At 53.0% G+C, this 22,727-nt stretch overlaps 1 protein-coding gene across 10 annotated transcripts in view; it reads left to right on the top strand.

Annotated features, from left to right (window-relative positions):
• The window catches only part of Plec (plectin), a 61,815-nt gene extending 50,448 nt beyond the window's left edge, over window positions 1–11,367 (top strand). For 9 of the 10 annotated variants that reach the window (XM_076556160.1, XM_042265061.2, XM_006989320.4 and 6 more), the window contains 2 exons: window positions 424–3,804; window positions 3,947–11,367. In XM_076556160.1, the coding sequence (XP_076412275.1) occupies window positions 424–3,804; window positions 3,947–10,168 (9,603 nt within the window). In that variant the 3' untranslated portion in view covers window positions 10,169–11,367. The remainder of the gene's footprint in view (window positions 1–423; window positions 3,805–3,946) is intronic. The other variant, XM_076556161.1, reaches the window with a different exon arrangement.
• Window positions 11,368–22,727: the final 11,360 nt, after the last annotated feature.

Raw genomic sequence — 22,727 nt, 5'->3', positions numbered from 1 at the left:
GGAGAGAGGGTCTTTGTGGTGGGAACCAGGCCCGAGGGCGTCTGGTAGAATTCGGGCAGGGCTGTGGTATGGTGGGTATGGCTTGCAGGCCCTGCGAGCCTCCTGCTTTTTGCTCTCTCTCTCTCTCTCCCTCCCCGTATCCGTCTGTCTCCGTCGCCTGTCTGCGGGAAGAGGGGAGGACGCCTGGGCCTCCTTCCCCAGGCTGGTGAGCATGGTGGGGCCGCTATGCTCGCTGCCCAAGTACCCCGGGCGGGTGCACGCTGTCTCCTCGACTGGGTTGGGACCTCTGTCCTCCCTGATCCCCCGAATCGCGCTGTCCAAGTGAACTGTGGTGGTACCGTCCACGTCACGTGAGCGCCCGGCACCCTGCCTACGCTCACGCTGTCTCTGGTTCTCTTCCCCTCTCTGCGGCCGCCCGCGCAGAGGCTGGCTGAGCAACAGCGGGCCGAGGAGCGGGAGCGACTGGCCGAGGTGGAGGCCGCGCTGGAGAAGCAGCGGCAGCTCGCCGAGGCGCACGCCCAGGCTAAGGCGCAGGCGGAGCTGGAAGCACAGGAGCTGCAGCGGCGCATGAAGGAGGAGGTGGCGCGGCGCGAGGAGGCAGCGGTGGATGCACAGCAGCAGAAGCGCAGCATCCAGGAGGAGCTGCAGCATCTTCGGCAGAGCTCAGAGGCAGAGATCCAGGCCAAGGCCCAACAGGTGGAGGCCGCGGAACGCAGCCGGATGCGCATTGAGGAAGAGATCCGGGTCGTGCGCCTGCAGCTGGAGACAACGGAGCGTCAGCGTGGAGGGGCGGAGGGCGAGCTACAGGCTCTGCGCGCCCGGGCCGAGGAGGCCGAAGCGCAGAAGCGGCAGGCTCAGGAGGAAGCTGAACGCTTGCGCAGGCAGGTGCAAGATGAGAGCCAGCGCAAAAGGCAGGCAGAGGCAGAGCTGGCCCTGCGTGTGAAGGCTGAAGCCGAGGCAGCTCGGGAGAAGCAGCGGGCCCTGCAGGCCCTGGAGGAACTGCGACTGCAGGCGGAGGAGGCCGAACGGCGGCTGCGCCAAGCGGAGGCCGAGAGGGCACGCCAAGTGCAGGTAGCTCTGGAGACAGCGCAGCGCAGCGCGGAGGTGGAGCTGCAGAGCAAGCGCGCATCCTTTGCGGAGAAGACAGCACAGCTGGAGCGCACGCTGCAGGAGGAGCACGTGACGGTGACCCAGCTGCGGGAGGAGGCCGAGCGGCGGGCACAGCAGCAAGCCGAGGCCGAACGAGCCCGCGAGGAGGCCGAGCGCGAGCTGGAGCGCTGGCAGCTGAAGGCCAACGAGGCGCTGAGGCTGCGGCTGCAAGCTGAAGAGGTGGCCCAGCAGAAGAGTCTGGCCCAGGCCGATGCCGAGAAGCAGAAGGAAGAGGCCGAGCGCGAGGCCCGGCGGCGTGGCAAGGCCGAGGAACAGGCCGTGCGGCAGCGAGAGCTGGCCGAACAGGAGCTGGAGAAGCAGCGGCAGCTGGCGGAGGGCACTGCCCAGCAGCGCCTGGCTGCAGAGCAGGAGCTGATCCGCCTGCGGGCTGAGACAGAGCAGGGTGAACAGCAGCGGCAGCTGCTGGAGGAGGAGCTGGCCCGGCTGCAGCGGGAAGCGACTGCAGCCACGCAGAAGCGCCAGGAGCTGGAGGCCGAACTGGCCAAGGTGCGGGCAGAGATGGAGGTGCTGCTGGCCAGCAAGGCACGAGCCGAGGAAGAGTCTCGTTCTACCAGCGAGAAGTCAAAGCAGAGGCTAGAGGCCGAGGCCGACCGGTTTCGGGAACTGGCTGAGGAGGCTGCCCGGCTGCGTGCCCTGGCCGAGGAGGCCAAGCGGCAGCGGCAGCTGGCCGAGGAGGATGCGGCGCGCCAGCGGGCCGAGGCAGAGCGAGTGCTTACTGAGAAGCTGGCAGCCATCAGTGAGGCCACCAGGCTCAAGACAGAGGCGGAGATTGCGCTCAAGGAGAAGGAGGCCGAGAACGAGCGCCTGCGGCGCCTGGCTGAGGATGAGGCCTTCCAGCGGCGGCGTCTGGAGGAGCAGGCTGCGCTGCACAAGGCTGACATAGAGGAGCGCCTGGCCCAGCTGCGCAAGGCGTCGGAGAGTGAGCTGGAGCGGCAAAAGGGGTTGGTGGAGGATACGCTGCGGCAGCGGCGGCAGGTAGAGGAGGAGATCATGGCGCTGAAGGCGAGCTTTGAGAAAGCCGCCGCCGGCAAGGCAGAACTAGAGCTGGAGCTCGGGCGCATCCGCAGCAATGCCGAGGACACAATGCGCAGCAAGGAGCAGGCCGAACTGGAGGCGGCTCGGCAGCGGCAGTTGGCGGCCGAGGAGGAGCAGAAGCGCCGGGAAGCCGAGGAGCGCGTGCAGAAGAGCCTGGCAGCCGAGGAGGAAGCTGCCCGGCAGCGCAAGGTTGCGCTGGAGGAAGTGGAGCGGCTCAAGGCCAAGGTGGAGGAAGCACGGCGCCTGCGCGAACGCGCGGAGCAGGAGTCCGCCAGGCAGCTGCAGCTGGCCCAGGAGGCGGCCCAGAAGCGACTGCAGGCGGAGGAGAAGGCGCATGCCTTTGTGGTGCAGCAGCGAGAGGAGGAGCTGCAGCAGACACTTCAGCAAGAGCAGAGCATGCTGGAACGGCTGCGGAGCGAGGCAGAGGCAGCCCGGCGCGCGGCGGAGGAGGCGGAGGAGGCCCGGGAGCAGGCCGAACGGGAGGCCGCCCAGTCCCGGAAACAAGTGGAAGAGGCCGAGCGGCTGAAACAGTCGGCGGAGGAGCAGGCACAGGCCCGGGCTCAGGCACAGGCAGCTGCAGAGAAACTGCGCAAGGAAGCCGAGCAAGAGGCCGCGCGTCGGGCCCAGGCCGAGCAGGCCGCGTTGAAACAGAAGCAGGCCGCCGACGCCGAGATGGAGAAGCACAAGAAGTTTGCCGAGCAGACGCTGCGGCAGAAGGCCCAGGTAGAGCAGGAGCTGACAACGCTCCGACTGCAGCTGGAGGAGACCGACCACCAGAAGAGCATCCTGGATGAGGAGCTGCAGCGGCTGAAGGCCGAGGTCACGGAGGCAGCCCGGCAGCGCAGCCAGGTGGAGGAGGAGCTCTTCTCCGTCCGCGTGCAGATGGAGGAGCTGGGCAAGCTCAAGGCCCGCATCGAAGCCGAAAACCGGGCGCTCATCCTGCGGGACAAGGACAACACCCAGCGCTTCCTGGAGGAGGAGGCTGAGAAGATGAAGCAGGTGGCCGAGGAGGCCGCGCGGTTGAGCGTGGCGGCCCAGGAGGCCGCACGGCTGCGGCAGCTCGCCGAGGAGGACCTGGCCCAGCAGCGGGCCCTGGCAGAGAAGATGCTCAAGGAAAAGATGCAGGCAGTACAGGAAGCCACGAGGCTGAAGGCTGAGGCGGAGCTGCTACAGCAGCAGAAGGAGCTTGCCCAGGAGCAGGCCCGGCGGCTGCAGGAGGACAAGGAGCAGATGGCGCAGCAGCTGGTCGAGGAGACGCAGGGTTTCCAGCGGACTCTGGAGGCCGAGCGGCAGCGGCAGCTGGAGATGAGTGCAGAGGCCGAGCGCCTCAAGCTGCGCATGGCTGAGATGAGCCGGGCTCAGGCCCGGGCCGAGGAGGATGCCCAGCGCTTCCGGAAGCAGGCTGAAGAGATTGGCGAGAAGCTGCACCGCACCGAGCTTGCTACGCAGGAGAAGGTGACGCTGGTGCAGACGCTGGAGATCCAGCGGCAGCAGAGTGACCATGATGCCGAGCGTCTGCGGGAGGCCATTGCGGAGCTGGAGCGTGAGAAGGAGAAGCTCAAACAAGAGGCCAAGCTGCTGCAGCTCAAGTCTGAGGAGGTACCATCCTCCCTCCTCACAGGCCCTCCTCACAGGCGGCCGGGCGGGCCGGGTGGGTCTGCCTTTGGTGGTGGTGGTGAGTGCTTCTTGGGTCTCCCTGCTTTCTGAGAGCTGACCCCCCCCTTCCCCCATCCCCCAACAGATGCAGACTGTGCAGCAGGAGCAGATACTGCAGGAGACCCAGGCCCTGCAGAAGAGCTTCCTCTCTGAGAAGGACAGCCTGCTGCAACGGGAACGCTTCATCGAGCAGGAGAAGGCCAAGCTGGAACAGCTTTTCCAGGACGAGGTGGCCAAAGCGCAGCAGCTGCGGGAGGAGCAGCAGCGGCAGCAGCGGCAGATGGAGCAGGAGAAGCAGGAGTTGGTGGCCAGCATGGAGGAGGCCAGGAGGCGGCAGCGCGAGGCCGAGGAGGGTGTGCGGCGGAAGCAGGAGGAGCTGCAGCATCTGGAGCAGCAGCGGCAGCAGCAGGAGAAGCTGCTGGCCGAGGAAAACCAGCGGCTGCGCGATCGGCTGCAGCGCCTGGAGGAGGAGCACCGGGCTGCGTTGGCACACTCGGAGGAGATCGCCGCCACCACTCAGGCTGCTGCCGCCAAGGCCCTGCCCAATGGCCGCGACGCGCTCGATGGCCCATCCGTGGAGGTGGAACCCGAGCACACCTTCGAGGGGTTGCGTCAGAAGGTGCCCGCTCAGCAGCTCCAGGAAGCGGGCATCCTGAGCGCGGAGGAACTGCAGCGGCTGGAGCAGGGCCACACCACGGTGGCTGAGCTCATGCAGCGGGAAGGCGTGCGTCAGTACCTGAAGGGGCGCAGCAGCATCGCGGGACTGCTGCTGAAGCCCACCAACGAGAAACTGAGTGTCTACGCGGCCCTCCAGAGGCAGCTGCTTAGCCCTGGCACAGCTCTTATCCTTCTGGAGGCCCAGGCGGCCTCAGGCTTCCTGCTGGACCCTGTGCGGAACCGGCGGCTGACTGTCAACGAGGCTGTGAAGGAGGGTGTCGTGGGTCCCGAGCTGCACCACAAGCTCCTGTCAGCCGAGCGCGCTGTCACCGGCTACAAGGACCCCTACACTGGGGAGCAGATCTCCCTCTTCCAGGCCATGAAGAAGGACCTCATCGTCAGGGACCATGGCATCCGCCTGCTGGAGGCCCAGATTGCCACGGGTGGCATCATCGACCCCGTACACAGCCACCGCGTGCCCGTGGACGTGGCCTACCAGCGTGGCTACTTCGACGAGGAGATGAACCGCATCCTGGCTGACCCGAGTGACGACACCAAGGGCTTCTTCGACCCCAACACGCACGAGAACCTCACCTACCTGCAGCTGCTGGAGCGCTGTGTGGAGGACCCCGAGACGGGCCTGCGCCTCCTGCCGCTCACAGATAAGGCCGCCAAGGGTGGTGAGCTGGTGTACACCGACACCGAGGCCCGTGACGTCTTTGAGAAGGCCACCGTGTCTGCACCGTTTGGCAAGTTCCAGGGCAAGACTGTGACCATCTGGGAGATCATCAACTCGGAGTACTTCACCGCCGAGCAGCGACGGGATCTGCTGCGGCAGTTCCGCACCGGCCGCATCACCGTGGAGAAGATCATCAAGATTGTCATCACGGTGGTGGAGGAACATGAGCGGAAGGGCCAGCTCTGCTTCGAGGGTCTCCGTGCCCTCGTGCCCGCCGCGGAGCTCCTGGAGAGCGGGGTCATCAACCAGGAGCTCTTCCAGCAGCTGCAACGGGGCGAGCGTTCCGTGCGCGAGGTGGCAGAGGCAGACAGCGTGAGACGGGCCCTGCGGGGTGCCCACGTCATCGCCGGGGTGTGGCTGGAAGAAGCGGGCCAGAAGCTGAGCATCTATGAGGCCTTGAAGAAAGACTTGCTGCAGCCAGATGTGGCCGTGGCCTTGCTGGAGGCCCAGGCTGGCACCGGGCACATCATCGACCCTGCCACCAGCGCCCGGCTGACTGTGGATGAGGCCGTGCGCGCTGGCCTCGTGGGTCCCGAGCTGCATGAGAAGCTCCTGTCAGCCGAGAAGGCTGTGACAGGCTATCGGGATCCCTACTCAGGACAGAGCGTCTCACTGTTCCAGGCCCTGAAGAAAGGTCTCATCCCCCGGGAACAGGGCCTGCGCCTGCTGGATGCCCAGTTATCCACTGGTGGCATTGTAGACCCCAGCAAGAGCCACCGCGTGCCACTGGATGTGGCCTATGCCCGGGGCTACCTGGACAAAGAGACCAACAGGGCCCTGTTGTCACCCAGGGATGATGCCAGAGTCTACCTTGACCCCGGCACCCGCGAGCCGGTCACCTACAGCCAGCTCCAGCAGCGGTGCCGGTCCGACCAGCTGACCGGGTTGAGCCTGCTGCCCGTCTCCGAGAAGGCCGTCCGGGCCCGGCAGGAGGAGGTCTACTCCGAGCTCCAGGCCCGTGAGACCCTGGAGAAGGCCACGGTGGAGGTGCCCGTGGGCAGCTTTAAGGGCAGGACAGTGACAGTGTGGGAGCTCATCAGCTCTGAGTACTTCACCGAGGAGCAGCGGCAGGAGCTCCTCCGGCAGTTCCGCACGGGCAAGGTCACTGTAGAGAAGGTCATCAAGATCCTCATCACCATCGTGGAGGAGGTGGAGACCCAGCGGCAGGAGCGGCTGTCCTTCAGCGGCCTCCGTGCCCCTGTGCCAGCCAGTGAGCTCCTGGCTGCCAAGATCCTCAGCCGAGCTCAGTTTGACCAGCTCAAGGAAGGCAAGACGTCAGTCAAAGATCTGTCAGAGGTGGGCTCCGTGCGGACGCTGCTGCAAGGCAGTGGCTGCCTAGCTGGCATCTACCTGGAGGACTCCAAGGAGAAAGTAACCATCTATGAGGCCATGCGCCGGGGCCTCCTCAGACCCAGCACAGCCACACTCCTGCTGGAGGCCCAGGCAGCCACTGGCTTTCTACTGGACCCTGTGCGGAACCAACGGCTGTACGTCCATGAGGCTGTCAAGGCAGGGGTAGTGGGCCCCGAGCTCCATGAGAAGCTCCTGTCAGCCGAGAAGGCCGTCACTGGCTATAAGGATCCTTACTCAGGCACCACCATCTCACTGTTCCAGGCCATGAAGAAGGGCTTGGTCCTCAGGGAGCATGCCATCCGCCTGCTGGAGGCCCAGATCGCCACGGGTGGCATCATCGACCCCGTGCACAGCCACCGCCTGCCCGTGGACGTGGCCTACCAGCGTGGCTACTTTGACGAGGAGATGAACCGTGTGCTGGCAGACCCGAGTGACGACACCAGGGGCTTCTTCGACCCCAACACGCATGAGAACCTCACCTACCTGCAGCTGCTGGAGCGCTGTGTGGAGGACCCCGAGACGGGCCTGCGCCTCCTGCCACTCAAAGGGGCGGAGAAGACAGAGGTGGTGGAAACTACACAGGTGTACACTGAGGAGGAGACCAGGAGGGCGTTCGAGGAGACGCAGATTGACATCCCAGGTGGTGGCAGCCGCGGCGGCTCCTCCATGTCCCTGTGGGAGGTGATGCAGTCAGACATGATCCCTGAGGATCAGCGAGCCCGGCTCATGGCTGACTTTCAGGCTGGCCGAGTGACCAAGGAACGTATGATCATCATCATCATTGAAATCATCGAGAAGACCGAAATCATCCGCCAGCAGAACCTGGCCTCCTATGACTACGTGCGCCGCCGCCTCACTGCCGAAGACCTGTACGAGGCCCGGATCATCTCCCTCGAGACCTACAACCTCTTCCGGGAAGGCACCAAGAACCTCCGTGAGATTCTCGAGATGGAGTCTGCCTGGCGCTACCTCTATGGCACCGGGTCAGTGGCCGGTGTCTACCTGCCTGGCTCCAGGCAGACGCTAACCATCTACCAGGCCCTTAAGAAGGGGTTGCTGAGTGCCGAGGTGGCCCGCTTATTGTTGGAAGCACAGGCAGCCACGGGCTTCCTGCTGGACCCAGTGAAGGGCGAGCGGCTGACTGTGGATGAGGCTGTGCGGAAGGGTCTGGTAGGCCCCGAGCTGCATGATCGGCTGCTCTCCGCAGAGCGGGCTGTCACCGGCTACCGGGACCCCTATACAGAGCAGACCATCTCACTCTTCCAGGCCATGAAGAAGGAGCTCATCCCTGCCGAGGAGGCACTGAGGCTGCTGGATGCCCAGCTAGCCACAGGAGGCATTGTGGACCCTCGCCTGGGTTTCCACCTCCCTCTGGAGGTGGCTTACCAACGCGGCTACCTCAATAAGGACACGCACGACCAGCTGTCGGAGCCCAGCGAGGTGCGCAGCTACGTGGATCCCTCCACGGATGAGCGCCTCAGCTACACGCAGCTGCTCAAGCGGTGCCGCCGTGATGACAGCAGCGGCCAGATGCTCCTGCCGCTCTCCGATGCCCGCAAACTGACCTTCCGCGGCCTGCGCAAACAGATCACCGTGGAGGAGCTGGTGCGCTCTCAGGTCATGGACGAGGCCACAGCGCTCCAGCTGCAAGAAGGCCTGACCTCCATCGAGGAGGTCACTAAGAACCTGCAAAAGTTCCTTGAAGGTACCAGCTGCATTGCCGGAGTCTTCGTTGATGCCACCAAGGAGCGGCTCTCGGTGTACCAGGCCATGAAGAAGGGCATTATCCGCCCCGGCACAGCCTTTGAGCTCCTGGAAGCACAGGCAGCCACTGGCTATGTCATTGACCCTATCAAGGGGCTCAAGCTGACTGTGGAAGAGGCTGTGCGTATGGGTATCGTGGGCCCCGAGTTCAAAGACAAGCTGCTGTCCGCTGAGCGTGCCGTCACTGGCTACAAGGATCCCTACTCTGGGAAACTCATCTCCCTCTTCCAGGCCATGAAGAAGGGCCTGATCCTGAAGGACCATGGCATCCGTCTGCTAGAGGCTCAGATCGCCACTGGTGGCATCATCGACCCCGAGGAGAGCCACCGCCTGCCTGTGGAAGTGGCCTATAAGCGCGGCCTCTTTGATGAGGAGATGAATGAGATCCTGACTGACCCCTCAGATGACACCAAGGGTTTCTTTGACCCCAACACAGAGGAGAACCTCACTTACCTGCAGCTGATGGAGCGCTGCATCACTGACCCCCAGACTGGCCTGTGTCTCCTGCCGCTGAAGGAGAAGAAACGGGAGCGGAAGACGTCCTCCAAGTCCTCGGTGCGCAAGCGCCGAGTGGTGATTGTGGACCCCGAGACGGGCAAGGAGATGTCAGTCTATGAGGCCTACCGCAAGGGCCTCATTGACCACCAGACCTACCTGGAGCTGTCAGAGCAGGAATGCGAGTGGGAAGAAATCACCATCTCCTCCTCAGACGGCGTGGTCAAGTCTATGATCATCGACCGACGCTCTGGCCGACAGTATGACATCGATGACGCCATTACCAAGAACCTCATTGACCGCTCGGCCCTGGACCAGTACCGTGCTGGCACACTCTCCATCACCGAGTTTGCTGACATGCTCTCGGGCAACGCAGGCGGCTTCCGCTCCCGCTCCTCCTCGGTGGGCTCCTCTTCCTCCTACCCCATCAGCCCCGCCGTCTCTCGGACTCAGTTAGCCTCCTGGTCTGATCCTACTGAGGAGACCGGCCCAGTGGCCGGCATCCTGGACACGGAGACGCTGGAGAAGGTGTCCATCACGGAGGCCATGCACCGCAACCTGGTGGACAACATCACTGGTCAGCGGCTGCTGGAGGCACAGGCCTGCACCGGGGGTATCATTGACCCCAGCACCGGGGAGCGCTTCCCCGTCACCGAGGCCGTCAACAAGGGCCTGGTGGACAAGATCATGGTCGACCGTATCAATCTGGCCCAGAAGGCCTTCTGTGGGTTTGAGGACCCACGCACCAAGACCAAGATGTCGGCTGCCCAGGCCCTGAAGAAGGGCTGGCTCTACTACGAGGCTGGCCAGCGCTTCCTGGAGGTGCAGTACCTGACGGGAGGTCTGATTGAGCCCGACACCCCCGGCCGCGTGCCCCTTGACGAGGCCCTGCAACGTGGCACCGTGGATGCCCGCACAGCCCAGAAGCTGCGCGATGTCAGTGCCTACTCCAAGTACCTCACGTGCCCCAAGACCAAGCTCAAGATCTCCTACAAGGACGCTCTGGACCGCAGCATGGTGGAGGAGGGCACCGGGCTGAGGCTGCTGGAGGCCGCGGCGCAGTCCAGCAAGGGCTACTACAGCCCCTACAGCGTCAGTGGCTCCGGCTCCACCACGGGCTCACGCACTGGTTCACGCACCGGCTCCAGGGCCGGCTCCCGCCGGGGCAGCTTTGACGCCACTGGCTCCGGCTTCTCCATGACCTTCTCTTCTTCCTCTTACTCTTCCTCGGGTTATGGCCGCCGCTACGCCTCGGGGCCTTCAGCCTCTCTAGGGGGTCCTGAGTCCGCGGTGGCCTGACCCCCCCTGCCTGCACCCTGCCCTCCCGCTCTGCATGTGGCCAGGCTCCCTGTGGAGGCGCTGGGGTCTTTAACATGTAAAGGTGTCTTCCTCCCAAGCGGTGCCTAAAATTTAACCAAAAAGACCAGACTAACACATTAATATATATCTCTCTATATATGTATCTGAAGTCCAGACAGCCTGTGTCTTGGGAAATGGGGCTGGCCCAGGCCCAGTGACCACTTCACTCTCCTCGGGTCTCCCTAATCCTTTCTACCTGCCACTCACTCATCACAGCTAGGTGCCTTGGAGAACCCAGAGCTGGGCACTCAACCTACCACTCCTGTCTCTCCTGGGAGGTTTCTAACTGGGAAAGGTCCCCAGACCTCTAAGCCAACCCTACTGGATGTCTGCCTGCTGGTCCTACCTGCTGAGGGGGAGCCAGGGGCGATCCCTATGAGCAGACAGCTCTCGGGCCTCTGGCGGCCTCTGTCCTGAGCCAGCCGCGTCTCCTCAGCGTGTCTCTGAATCACCTGCCTATTCAGTGGGTCCTGCTGGCAAAGGAAAGGTCCCAGGCCGAACATCTCTTCCAGCCTGCCCAGAGAAGCCCCTTCCCCATGGGAAGATAAGGCCTGGTCCCGGCCCCAGCCTCCCCCGCCTGGCTCCTGCAGCTGCCATTGGAGCTGTGCTTTGTAGCACACACCACCCCAGACTTCCTCCCCCCCAAGACCCGAGCCTCTGCTTCAGCCTTCCAGCCTCAGCTCCCCTTGTAAGTGCCTTCTGTGTTCTTCTTGTACCCAGGCCCTCAAGACCCAGACACAGGGTAGGAGATGGACTTTCTGGCTGGGCAGGGCTGGAGGGTTCTCCAGATCCAAGACTTCTCCTACCCCAGAGGCCCGGTGACTCCTCCAGCCTGTGGAAACCCTCTCTGGGTGCTGCTGCCCATCTCTTTCCCGGGGAGCCCTGGCCTCTCCATGGCCCAGAGACACTGGCTGGCCCATCTGTGCTCACATAAGCACCTGGCCAGTGCCACCCTCCCTTCCTGCCCAGCCAGCCCCTGGCCTTGGTGGCTGCTACCCCTGCCTCCACCCTCTGAGTGAGCTTTGCATGTTCCACTAACCTCGAGCTGGTGGCAGGTGGAGATGCCAGGCAGAACACTAACCTGACCATGGGCGGGGCCCTGCGGTGTCCGCCCCTCAATAAAAGCAATTCCAACCTTCCTTCGGGTCTCGCCTCGTCCTTCGGCCTATGAGTGGGAGGGTAGAGGCTGTGGTTCCAGACTCCAGGGCTCAGCATATGTGTCCTGACACAGTAAAGACATGAGGCTGGGGCTGGGCATCACAACCAGGAAACCCCACGTGGTAGCGAGGCTGCCACGCACAGAAGGCAGAGTGGAGAAGGAAGCAGGCTATGCTGAGGCGCACCTGTGGCAACCCGTCTCATCTGGGTGATGAGCTGTCACTTGGCCCACTCCAGGGACAGCCTGGAACACCCCGTTCAGAGAGGTTAAATCCACACGGTCCTGAACTGGCTCTGGTGCCTTACTCATCGTAAGTCTACGTCATGTGATCTGGAGGTCTCGCTCCCAGCCAAGGCTCCACAGGCTCCTCAGATAAAACCCAGGCTTTCTAGAACAATCCCACAACCCAAGATCACCACACCCAGGAAAGCACACCTTGAGAACTATTTGGAAAAGCAGAACCAGAACCCGAAGGTTTAAGATGTCAGGATTATTCAGTAAATACACAGTAGGGCCTGGGGAGATGCCTTCGCAGGTAAAAGTGCTTGTGTGAGCCCGATGCCCTGAATCTGCTCTCCCATCACCCATAAGAATCCTAATGCCCCCGTGTGCATCTGTGACCACAGCACTCCTACAGTGAGATCAGAGGCGGAGACATGAATCAGCCAGAAGCTGGTGGACCAGCCAGTTGGTAATGCACATCATAACTGCAGACCCAAGAGAGACCCTGCCTTGAGACAAGGTGGGCAGAGTGAACTGACTCCAGAAGTTGTCCTCTGATTTTCATCCTAATACACACAATAAGATATATACATATACAACAAGATATATTCACACACACACACACATGATATATATGTGTGTGTATAAAATCCTGCCTAGCCACCCATCAGCCTGGACCCTGGGTCCACTGCTTCAGGAGAATCGAGCTTCCTCTCCAGATAGGTGCCCTTTCCATGTTGTGGAGTGTCCAAGATATCAACCCTAATGTCCTTTCCCTCTCCTCCCCTATGCCTACTGCTGCCCCTGGCATCCGTGCCATGAGTCAGCTGGTTCCTGGTGTGGTAGGATTAGCGTTACACAGACAACGGAGATGTTCCAGTAAGTGTAAGCACACCGGCTAGCATAGCACACGTCTGTAATCACAGTACCTGGGAAGCAGAGGCAGGAAGATCAGCTCAGAACCGAACCACCACAGAGTGAGACTGAGGTCAGCCTGAGCTACAGGATTCTTGTTCTCTGTTTATAGTGACTGCAGAAAACCTGTCTCAAAAAACAAACAAACAAAAAAACAAAAAACAAAAAACAAACCAACCACCAAATATAAAGTGCTAGGGTAAGATGGGAAGATGGCTCGGGGGTAAGAGCACTTCCTAGGAAAACAAGAGAACCCAGGTTCAAACCTCTAGTGCCCACATAGGTGTGGCTAAGTGTGCCACCCTGTCATTGAGAAGTGGAGACAGGTGGATCCTTGGAGCTCGGTGACCAGCCAATAAACTATATGGTCTTTTTTTTTTTTCCATTTAAAACAATGCTTCAGGAAGCCAGAGACAAGCCAAAAGCAATATAAGTGCAAGAGGAAATAGACGACAACCCAGTGGAAGGTGTCCACACCCTTCAATCACTGATAAACCGATAGACATGCACCTCTTTAATCCCAGCACTCAGGAGTCAGGGGCAGTGGACCTCTGAGTTGGAAGCCAGCCTGGTCTATATAGAGTTCCTGATAGGGCAGCCCTATCTTAAAACAAAAACAAAACACCAGGAGGGATGTCAAAGTCTTTAATGTTTGCAGTGGATTTTTTTTTTTCTTATCCCTGAGACAGGATTTTTCTGTGTAATAACAGCTCTGGCTGGCCTGGAATGCACAGAAACCCTCCTGCCTCTGCCTCCCAAGTGCTAGGATTACAGGTGTGTGCCACCTCCACCACCCAGCAAGCTGTGGATTCTTGTGTTTATAGTGACTGCAGAATATACAACTTGAAAGCTCAAAGAACACTTCCAAAGCAGACCGACAACTTTAATAGATTCAAGCCACAAAAATATTTCATGCTGGTGCCAGGGAGCTGGATTGCTGAGTAATTAAAGGGCTTGCAGTGCAGGCCTGAGAGCCTGAGTTCAGGTCCTCAGAACAAATGTAGATACCAGATTGTTGTAGTGGCCCATTGTAATTCTAACCTTGGAAGCTGGAGACAGAAGTTCCTCCCAGCAAACTGGCTAGCAAGACTAGCCATATTGGTGAGCTCCAGCTTTGACTGAGAAATGCTATCTCAATGTATAAGGTGGGAGAGCAGTGGAGGGTGGTTCCAGATGTCAACGTGAAGCCTCCACACATGGGCATGCGCACCCCCTTACACAGATGTGTCTACACACATGCATATATAATATCCATACCCCCCCACACACACACTCATGGAAAAAGAAATGAATGGAAAAAGAAAACATGGTATCTGACACATTGGAATTAAATTAGAAATGAGTGGCTAGGTGTTAATGGTGCACGACTTGAATCCCAGCACTTGGGCAGAGGCAGGCGGATCTTTGTGAGTTCTGAGGCCACCTTAGTCTACGTAGTGAGTTCCAGGACAGCCAGAGCTACATAGTGAGACCCTATCTCAAAAAAGCCAAACAAAAAACAACAAACCAATAAGTAAGTAATAAAACAAATTTAGAGATGAATAGAAAATATCTGGGAAATCTTCAAGTTATTTAGAAACTAAACACCATGTTTCTGTGTGGTCCTGGGCCAAAGAAGAAATCAAAAGAGAAACTGAAGAGTGTTTCACACCAAATTAAAATATAAACAAATCAAAGTTGAGAGATGTGGCTGGGGCAGTGCTTAGAGAGTAACTTGCAGCATATGATAAAATTAATGAAGCAAGAGCTGGAACAAGTGGCCACGGTCTCAAAAAGGAGGTGGAAGGAGAGAACCAGCCCTAATGGTTACTGGCAGACTGCCACACGCACACCATGGCACGTGCACACCACTTGCACACACAATTACATCTTTATATCTTTTTTTGTTTTGTTTTGTTTTTTTGAGACAGGGTTTCTCTGTGTAGCTTTGCTCCTTTCCTGGAACTCACTCTGTAGACCAGACTGGCCTCCAACTCACAGAGATCTGCCTGCCTCTGCCTCCCGAGTACTGGGATTAAAGACGTGCGCCACCACCGCCCGGCTATATCTTTATATCTTTAAAAAAGGTATATTGTTCAAATTGAGATTTCAGTTCCATGCAATCCTTGAAATTTTGTTTGATTTTTTTTTTAAAGGAAGGGGAGTGAATAGATTTTAAATTTAAAAATTTAAAGCTGATTTTTTTTAAAAACTAACATGGAAATAGATTAAGAACACCAAAACAGAGCCGGGCCGGCAGTGGCACACGCCTTTAATCCCAGCACTTGGGAGGCAGAGGCAGGAGGATCTCTATGAGTTTGAGGCCAGTGTGGGCTACAGAGTGAGATCCAGGACAGGCACCAAAACTACACAGAGAAACCCTGTCTTAAAAAAACAAAACAAAACAAACAAACAAAAAACCCACCAAAACAACCTTGAAGAAGAAAATAAATGTAGAGGCCTTATGCCTGAGCTGAAGAGTCAGTATAAATCTATAGCAATGGACAGAGAGGTGCTGGCTCTAACATAAGGCAGACAGGGACAGACTGTGCATCACTTTCTTTGGTTCCGGTTAAAGCTACAGAGGAGTAACGGTGGTCATTTCAACAGACGATGCTTTGGTGGCTGGCTATGAATATGTGAAAAACGAGTCTTGTGCAGTGCACAGAGGATCTCAGACTGAATCACCATCAGAATCTAAATCCAAAGCATATGAAGGAAGACAGAAGAGCTCTTTTTTGAGCTAGCCCACGGTTCTTGAGATTAACATTGAGAAGTGTAGTCCACAGGGAAAATCTTGCTAAATCACACTTCATCGAAATTAGAGACTTAATGCTCTTTAAAAAGTATGCAAAGAAAACAAAAAGACAAGCCACAGACTGGGGAACACACTTTTAAGTCCTTCAGTGGATATAAAACGTGGAGCTGAAGCCTACAGAAATCACAATTCAGTGAAACATCACGTTTAGACTGGGTTAGGTTCCGGGACTCTCCAGAATGAGACAGCCGCTGCTGGACCACCCAGACTGCATCCTATTACCCGTCTACTAGCCAGATAACAACAAAATGGATGAGGGACGGCTCCACTGGAAAAGTGCCTGCTGAGAAAGCATGAGGGCCGGCGTCGGAGTCCCAGAACCCATGGAAAAAGAAGGGCATGGTAGTGTACTCTTCTAATCTCAGCATGGGGAGATGGAGACAGACATCCCCGAGGCTCACTGGCCAGTCCGTCTAGACCAATCAGCAAGCTCCAGGACAGTGAGAGACCCCATCTAAAGCAAAAAAACAAAATCCCAAACACACAGACCCAAACATGCACCCACGCACATGTACACAGACAGACAAACAACATCATTTCTGCCTGGTTCCATTTATATTGAGAGTTTGGAAGAATGTGAACAAGTCTTTGGGTCCAGGGGGCCAGTCAGTAGTTATTGAAGATGGGACACATAGAGGGACACATTAAAGGGTTAGTTAATTAATTAATTGAGCATAGCTTTAAGATCTCTGTGTGTGGCAGCATATTTAAGGACCATAGGGAGGCCCCTGTGGCTACCACCACCTCTCCAGTCACAAAGATGCTTCCTTCTGACTCGGGAGTGGGCAGTGGCCAAGGTCCACAAAGAAACCAACAGATCTGGTTAGCCAGTGAGCTGCAGGTCCCGTCTCCCTGCCACACGTTTGGAGATAACATTTCACTGTAGCTTTGGGACTGAGTTCAACACTATGAGGAACGCGCCAGGTAGCCTGAGCGTAGTGATCCTTCCCAGGGGAGGCCGCACAGACGCTCAGGGAATGACATCCAGGGATCTTTCACTTCACGAGGGATACAGAGAAGCCGAAAGCCCGACAGTGGTGGATTAAGGTTTTCAAAGCTCTTTTGGAGGACGAACTTACAAAGCTTCAAGTGTGAGGGTGAAACGAGTCACACCTTCGAGCCGTCTCAAGAACCGATGGTGTCACTCTCAGAATGGATGACTCAAGGCCCTGCGATGAGACCAAGAAGGACCTTTTGGAAGAATTTGCCTCTTGAGAGCAAAATCATTAATCCAGCACGTGTCACCATCATGCTTCGAGGAACCTAAAGGAACGACAGGGTATCCTCCGAAGAAGGAAGACTCATGAGGTGCTTGGGTGCTCAGGGAACGTCTGCAGGGTGGTGCGTGATACACTGCGTGGCTGTGGGACCTGGCGGGTGCCCCGGCTACTTGCAGGTGGCATTTCTGCTATGAGAATGCTCTTCTTGATGGGTAGGCTTTCTGCAGACTTAGAAATAAAGAGGGGTGGGAATGGTGGCTCACACGTGTAACCCCTTGGGGAAGGAAGGTAGAAGGATCTCTGCTGGTGTGAGGACAGCCTGGGCTACAGAGTGAGACCACCCCCTTCTCAAAAACTATTTTAAAAACAACAGCAAAAGCCACCACTGGGAGGGGGGTCCACTCAGCTTCAATCCACACTCCACGTTCATCTGGATTTCTAAATGATCACAAAGTGAGACCTCCAGAGTTGGGACTTGTACCCAGGGACGATGCCTTCCACTGTGTGACCTTACTCCTGGAGGCACACACCATTGGATTACTGGCTTCTCATTGGAGACTTCCTGATGACCTCTCATTTAGGAAACTGCTCTGTAGTTTGACCATCTTTGTTCACAGAATTTTTTTTTTTTTTTTTTTTTGAGACAGGGTTTCTCTGTGTAGCTTTGCCTGTCCTGGATCTCGCTCTGTAGACCAGGCTGGCCTCGAACTCACAGAGATCCGCCTGCCTCTGCCTCCTAAGTGCTGAGATTAAAGGCTTGCACCACCACCGCCTGGCTCGCTCACAGAATTTTTTTTTTTTTTTTTTTTTTTTTTTTTTTTTTTTTTTTTTGGTTTTTTCGAGACAGGGTTTCTCTGTGTAGCTTTGCGCCTTTCCTGGAACTCGCTTTGGAGACCAGGCTGGCCTCGAACTCACAGAGATCCGCCTGCCTCTGCCTCCCGAGTGCTGGGATTAAAGGCGTGAGCCACCACCGCCCGGCCAGAATTTTAATAATATATTTATCCCTTAATTTTAAATTGGCTTTGAAATTGAGGGAAACTTTTAGATCTGAAACAAACAACAACAACAACAACAAATGAAACCAAACAAACAAAAAACCACCTTGTGTTTTAAAGACCTCAAGTTCTTTTTTTTTCTTTTTCCCCCATTTTTATTTATTTATTTATTTTTCTATTATCAGCTTGATACAGTATAAATTCTTATCCTAATAGTGAAATGTTTCATTGAGGCTTGCCCAGTAATTGGGTAAAACTAAAACTTATTATAAGCCACAGTCATCCCAGGGTCCCCCCTGCTATGTAGCCTCCCTGGTTCTGTGGGTTGTGGTCTGATTGTTCTTTGCTGTACATCTAGTGTCCACTTATGAGTGAGTACATACCATGTTTGTCCTTATGAGTCTGGGTTACCTCACTCAGGATGATATTTTCTAGTTCCATCCATTTGCCTGCAAATTTCATGCTTTCATTGTTTTTCTCTGCTGAGTAGTACTCCATTGTGTATATGTACCACATTTTCTTGATCCATTCTTAAGTTGATGGGCATCTAGGTTGTTTTCAGGTTCTGGCTATTACAAAGAGTGCTGCTATGAACATGGTTGAGCATGTAACTTTATGGTATGAATCAGCATTCCTTGGGTATATGCCCAAGAGTGGTATGGCTGGGTCTTGAGGTAGCTTGATTCCCAATTTTCTGAGAAACTGCCATACTGATTTCCACAGTGGTTGTACAAGTTTGGATTCCCACTAATAGTGAAGGAGTGTTCCCTTTGTTCCACATCATCTACAACATAGACTGTCATTAGTGTTTTTGATCATAGCCATTCTGACAGGTGTAAGGTGGTATCTCAGAGTCGTTTTGATTTGCATTTCTCTGATGATTAAGGATGTTCAGCATTTCTTTAACTGTCTTTTAGCCATTTATGATTCTTTTGAGAATTCTCTGTTTAGTTCTTTAGCCCATTTTTTAATTGCATTATTCAGTATTTTGATGTCTAATTTCTCGAGTTCTTTATATACTTTGGAGATCAGTCCTCTGTCAGATGTGGGGTTGGTGAAGGTCTTTTTCTATTCTATAGGCTGTCTTTTTGTCTTATTGAACATGTCTTTTGCCCTACAAAAGCTTCTCAGTTTCAAGAGGTCCCATTTATTAATTGTTATGCTCAGTGTCTGTGCTGCTGGTGTTATAGGTAGGAAGTGATCTCCTGTGCCAATGCATTCAAGAGTACTTCCTACTTTCTCTTCTATTAAGTTTAGTGTAACTGGATTTATGTTGAGGTCTTTGATCCACTTGGACTTGAGTTTTGTGCATGGTGACAGATATGGATCTATTTGTAATCTTTTACATATTGACATCCAGTTATGCCAGCACCATTTGTTGAAGATACTTTCTTTTTTCTATTGTATAGTTTTGGCTTCTTTGTAAAAAATCAGGTGTTCATATGTGCGTGGATTAATGTCAGGGTCTTCAATTCGATTCCATTGGAGACCTCAAGCCCTTTTGCAATTAGGAGCACAGTTCCCCAGAGATGCTGGATTAATGTCAGGGTCTTCAATTCGATTCCATTGGTCTGTATGTCGGTTTTTTATACCATTACCAAGCTGTTTTTATTACTATAGCTCTATAGTAGAGCTTGAGGTCAGGGATAGTGATGCCTCTGGAGGTTGCTTTATTATACAGGATTCTTTTAGCTATCCTGGGTCTTTTGTTTTTCTATATGAAGTTGAATATTTTTCTTTCCAAGTCTGTGAAGAATTTGATGGGGATTGCATTGAATCTATAGATTGCTTATGGTAAGATTGCCATTTTTACTGTTAATCCTACCTATCCATGAGCATGGGAGATCCTTCCATTTTCTGATATCTTCTTCAATTTCTTTCTTTAGAGATTTAAAGTTCTTATCAAACAGGTCCTTCACTTGTTTAGTTAGTGTCATCCCAAGGTATTTTATATTATTTGTGGCTATTGTAAAGGGTGATGTTTCTCTGACTTCTTTCTCAGCCCTTTTATCATTTGTGTATAGGAGGGCTACTGATTTTTTTGAGTTGATCTTGTATCCTGCCACTTTACTGAAGGAATTTATCAGTTGTAAGAGTTCCAAGGTAAAAATTTTGGAGTCACTTGTATATACTATCATATCATCTGCAAATAGTGAAGGTTTGACTTCTTCCTTTTCAATTTGTATCCTTTCCAATTTGTTGTCTTATTGTTCTAGCTAGGACTTCCAGTACTATATTGAATAGATATGGGGAGAGCAGACAGCCTTGTCTTGTTCGTGATTTTAGTGGAATCGCTTTGAGTTTCTCTCCGTTTAATTTGATGGTGGCTGTTGGTTTGATGGTGCTGTAAATTGCCTTTATTATGTTTAGGAATGCTCCTTGTATTCCTGATCTCTCTAAGACCTTTATCATAAAGGGGTGTTGGATTTTGTCAAAGGCTTTTTCAGCATCTAATGAGATTATCATGTGTTTTTTTTCTTTCAGTTTGTTTATATGGTGGGTTACATTGACATATTTTCATATGTTGAACCAACCTTGCATCCTTGATGAAACCCACTTGGTCATGGTGTCATAATTTTGGTCATAATTTTTTGATGTGTTCTTGGATTCAGTTTGCCAATATTTTGTTGAGCATTTTTGCATCAATGTTCATGAGGGAGATTGGTCTGTAGTTCTCTTTCTTTGTTGCATCTTTGTGTGGTTTGGATATCAAGGAAATTGTAGCCTCATAAAAAGAGTTTGGTAGTGTTCCTTCTGTTTCTAGTGTGTGGAACAATTTGAAGAGTGTTGGAATTAGTTCTTCTTTGAAAATCTGGTAGAATTCTGCACTGAAACCATCTGGTCCTGGGTTGTTTTTTTTGTTGGGAGACTTTTGATGACTGTTTCTATTTCTTTAGGGGTTATTGGTCTATTTAAATAGTTTATCTGGTCTTGATTTACTTTGGTATGTGGTGTCTATCCAGAAAATTGTCCATTTCTTCCAGATTTTCCAATTTTGTGGTTTTTGAAGTATGATCTGATGATTCTCTGGATTTCCTCGTTGTCTATTGTTATGTTTCCCTTTTCATTTCTGATTTTGTTAATTTGGGTGCTCTCTCTTTGTCTTTTGGTTAATTTGGCTAGGGTTTTGTCTATTCTGTTGATTTTTTTCAAAGAACCAACTCTTTGTTTCATTGATTCTTTGTATTGTTCTCTTGGTTTCTATTTCATTGATTTCAGCCCTCAATTTGATTATTTCCTGGCGCCTGTTTCTCCTGGGTGAGTTTGTTTCTTTTTGTTCTAGAGCTTTCAGTTGTACTATTAATTCATTGGTATGAGATTTCTCCATCTTCTTTATGTGTGCATTTAGAGCTATGAGTTTTCCTCTTAGCACTGCTTTCATGGTGTACCATAAGTTTGGGTATGTTGTACTTTCATTTTCATTGAATTCTAGGAATTCTTTGATTTCTTTCTTTATTTCTTCCTTGACCCACTGGTGTTTCAGGTGGGCATTATTCAGTTTCCATGAGATTGCAGGCTTTCTGTAATTTTTGTTACTGTTGAAATCTAACTTTAAGATACAGGAGGTTATTCCAATGTTGTTGTATCTGTTGAGATTTGCTTTGTGACCAAGCATGTGGTCAATTTTTGAGAAGGTTTCATGGGGTGCTGAGAAGAAGGTATATTCTTTTGTGTTAGGATGGAATGTTCTGTAGATATCTATTAAGTTCATTTGAGTCATAACATCTGTTAGGTACTTTATTTCTTTGTTAAGTTTCAGTCTGGTGGATCTGTCTTTTGGTGAGAGTGGTGTGTTGAAATCTCCCACTACTAATGTGTGGGGTTTAATGTGCGATTTAAGCTTTAGTAATGTTTCTTTTATAAATGTGGGTGCCTTTGTATTTGGGGCATAAATGTTCAGAATCAAGACTTCATCTTGGTGGATTTTTTTCCTGTGATAAATATGTAATGTCCATCCTGATCACTTTCGATTGATTTTAGTTTGAAGTCTATTTTATTAGATATTAGGATAGCTACACCAGCTTGCTTCTTAGGTCCATTTGCTTGGAAAGCCTTTTCCCAGTCCTTTACTCTGAGGTAGTGTCTGTCTTTGAAGTTAAGGTGTGTTTCTTGTATGCAGCAGAAGGATGGACCCTACTTTCTTATCCATTCTGTTAGTCTGTGTCTTTTTTTTTTTTTTTTGGATTTATTTATTTATTATTATGTGTACAGATTGAATGACTGCAGGCCAGTAGAGGGCACCAGATCTCATTACAGATGGTTGTGAGCCACCATGTGGTTGCTGGGAATTGAACTCAGGACCTCTGGGAGAGCAGTCAGTGCTCTTAACCTCTGAGCCATCTCTCTAGCCCCTAGTCTTTGTCTTTTTATAGGTGAGTTGAGACCATTGATATTGATGGATATTAATGACCAGTGATTGTTAATTCCTGTTTTTTTTTTTGTTTTTTGTTTTTTTGTGGTAGTGTTGTGTTTCCATTCTTTGATATTTGTTGTTGTGGGATTATCTATTACCTGAGTTTTCATGGGTGTGTTTAGCTTCTTTAGGTTGGATTTTTCCTTCTAGTGCTTTCTGTAGGGCTGAATTTGTGGATAGGTATTGTTTAAATCTGGTTTTATCATGGAATATTTTTTTAACTCCGCCTATGGTGATTGAGAGTTTTGCTGGGTATAATAGTCTGGGTTGGCATCCGTGGTCTCTTAGTGTCTGCATAAGATTTGTCCATGATCTTCTAGCTTTCATAGTCTCTATTGAGAAGTCTGGTTATTCTGATGGGTCTGCCTTTATATGTTACTTGGTCTTTTTCCTTTGCGGCTCTTAATATTTTTTCTTTGTTCTGTATGTTTAGTATTTTGATTATTATGTGGCCAGGGGACTTCTTTTTTTAGGTTAGGAAAGTTTTCTTCTATGTTTTTGTTAATATATTTTCTGTGCCTTTGAGTTGGTATTCTTCTCTTTCTTCTACCCCTATTATTCTTAGGTTTGGTCTTTTCATGGTGTCCCAAATTTCTTGGATGTTTTGTGTTACAACTTTTTTTCTTTAGTGTTTTCTTTGACTGACGAATCTATTTTCTCTATTATGTCTTCAATGTCAGAGATTCTCTGTTCCATCTCTTGAAATCGGTTGGTTATGCTTGCTTCTGTAGTTCCTGTTCATCTAGTCAGGATTTCTATTTCCAGCATTCCCTCAGT

Source organism: Peromyscus maniculatus, chromosome 20 (assembly GCF_049852395.1).
Source record: "Peromyscus maniculatus bairdii isolate BWxNUB_F1_BW_parent chromosome 20, HU_Pman_BW_mat_3.1, whole genome shotgun sequence".
In the NCBI taxonomy this organism is placed as follows: domain Eukaryota; kingdom Metazoa; phylum Chordata; class Mammalia; order Rodentia; family Cricetidae; genus Peromyscus; species Peromyscus maniculatus.
The sequence above is the reverse complement of the archived record's forward strand: the minus strand, read 5'-3'. Positions and strand labels throughout refer to the sequence as shown.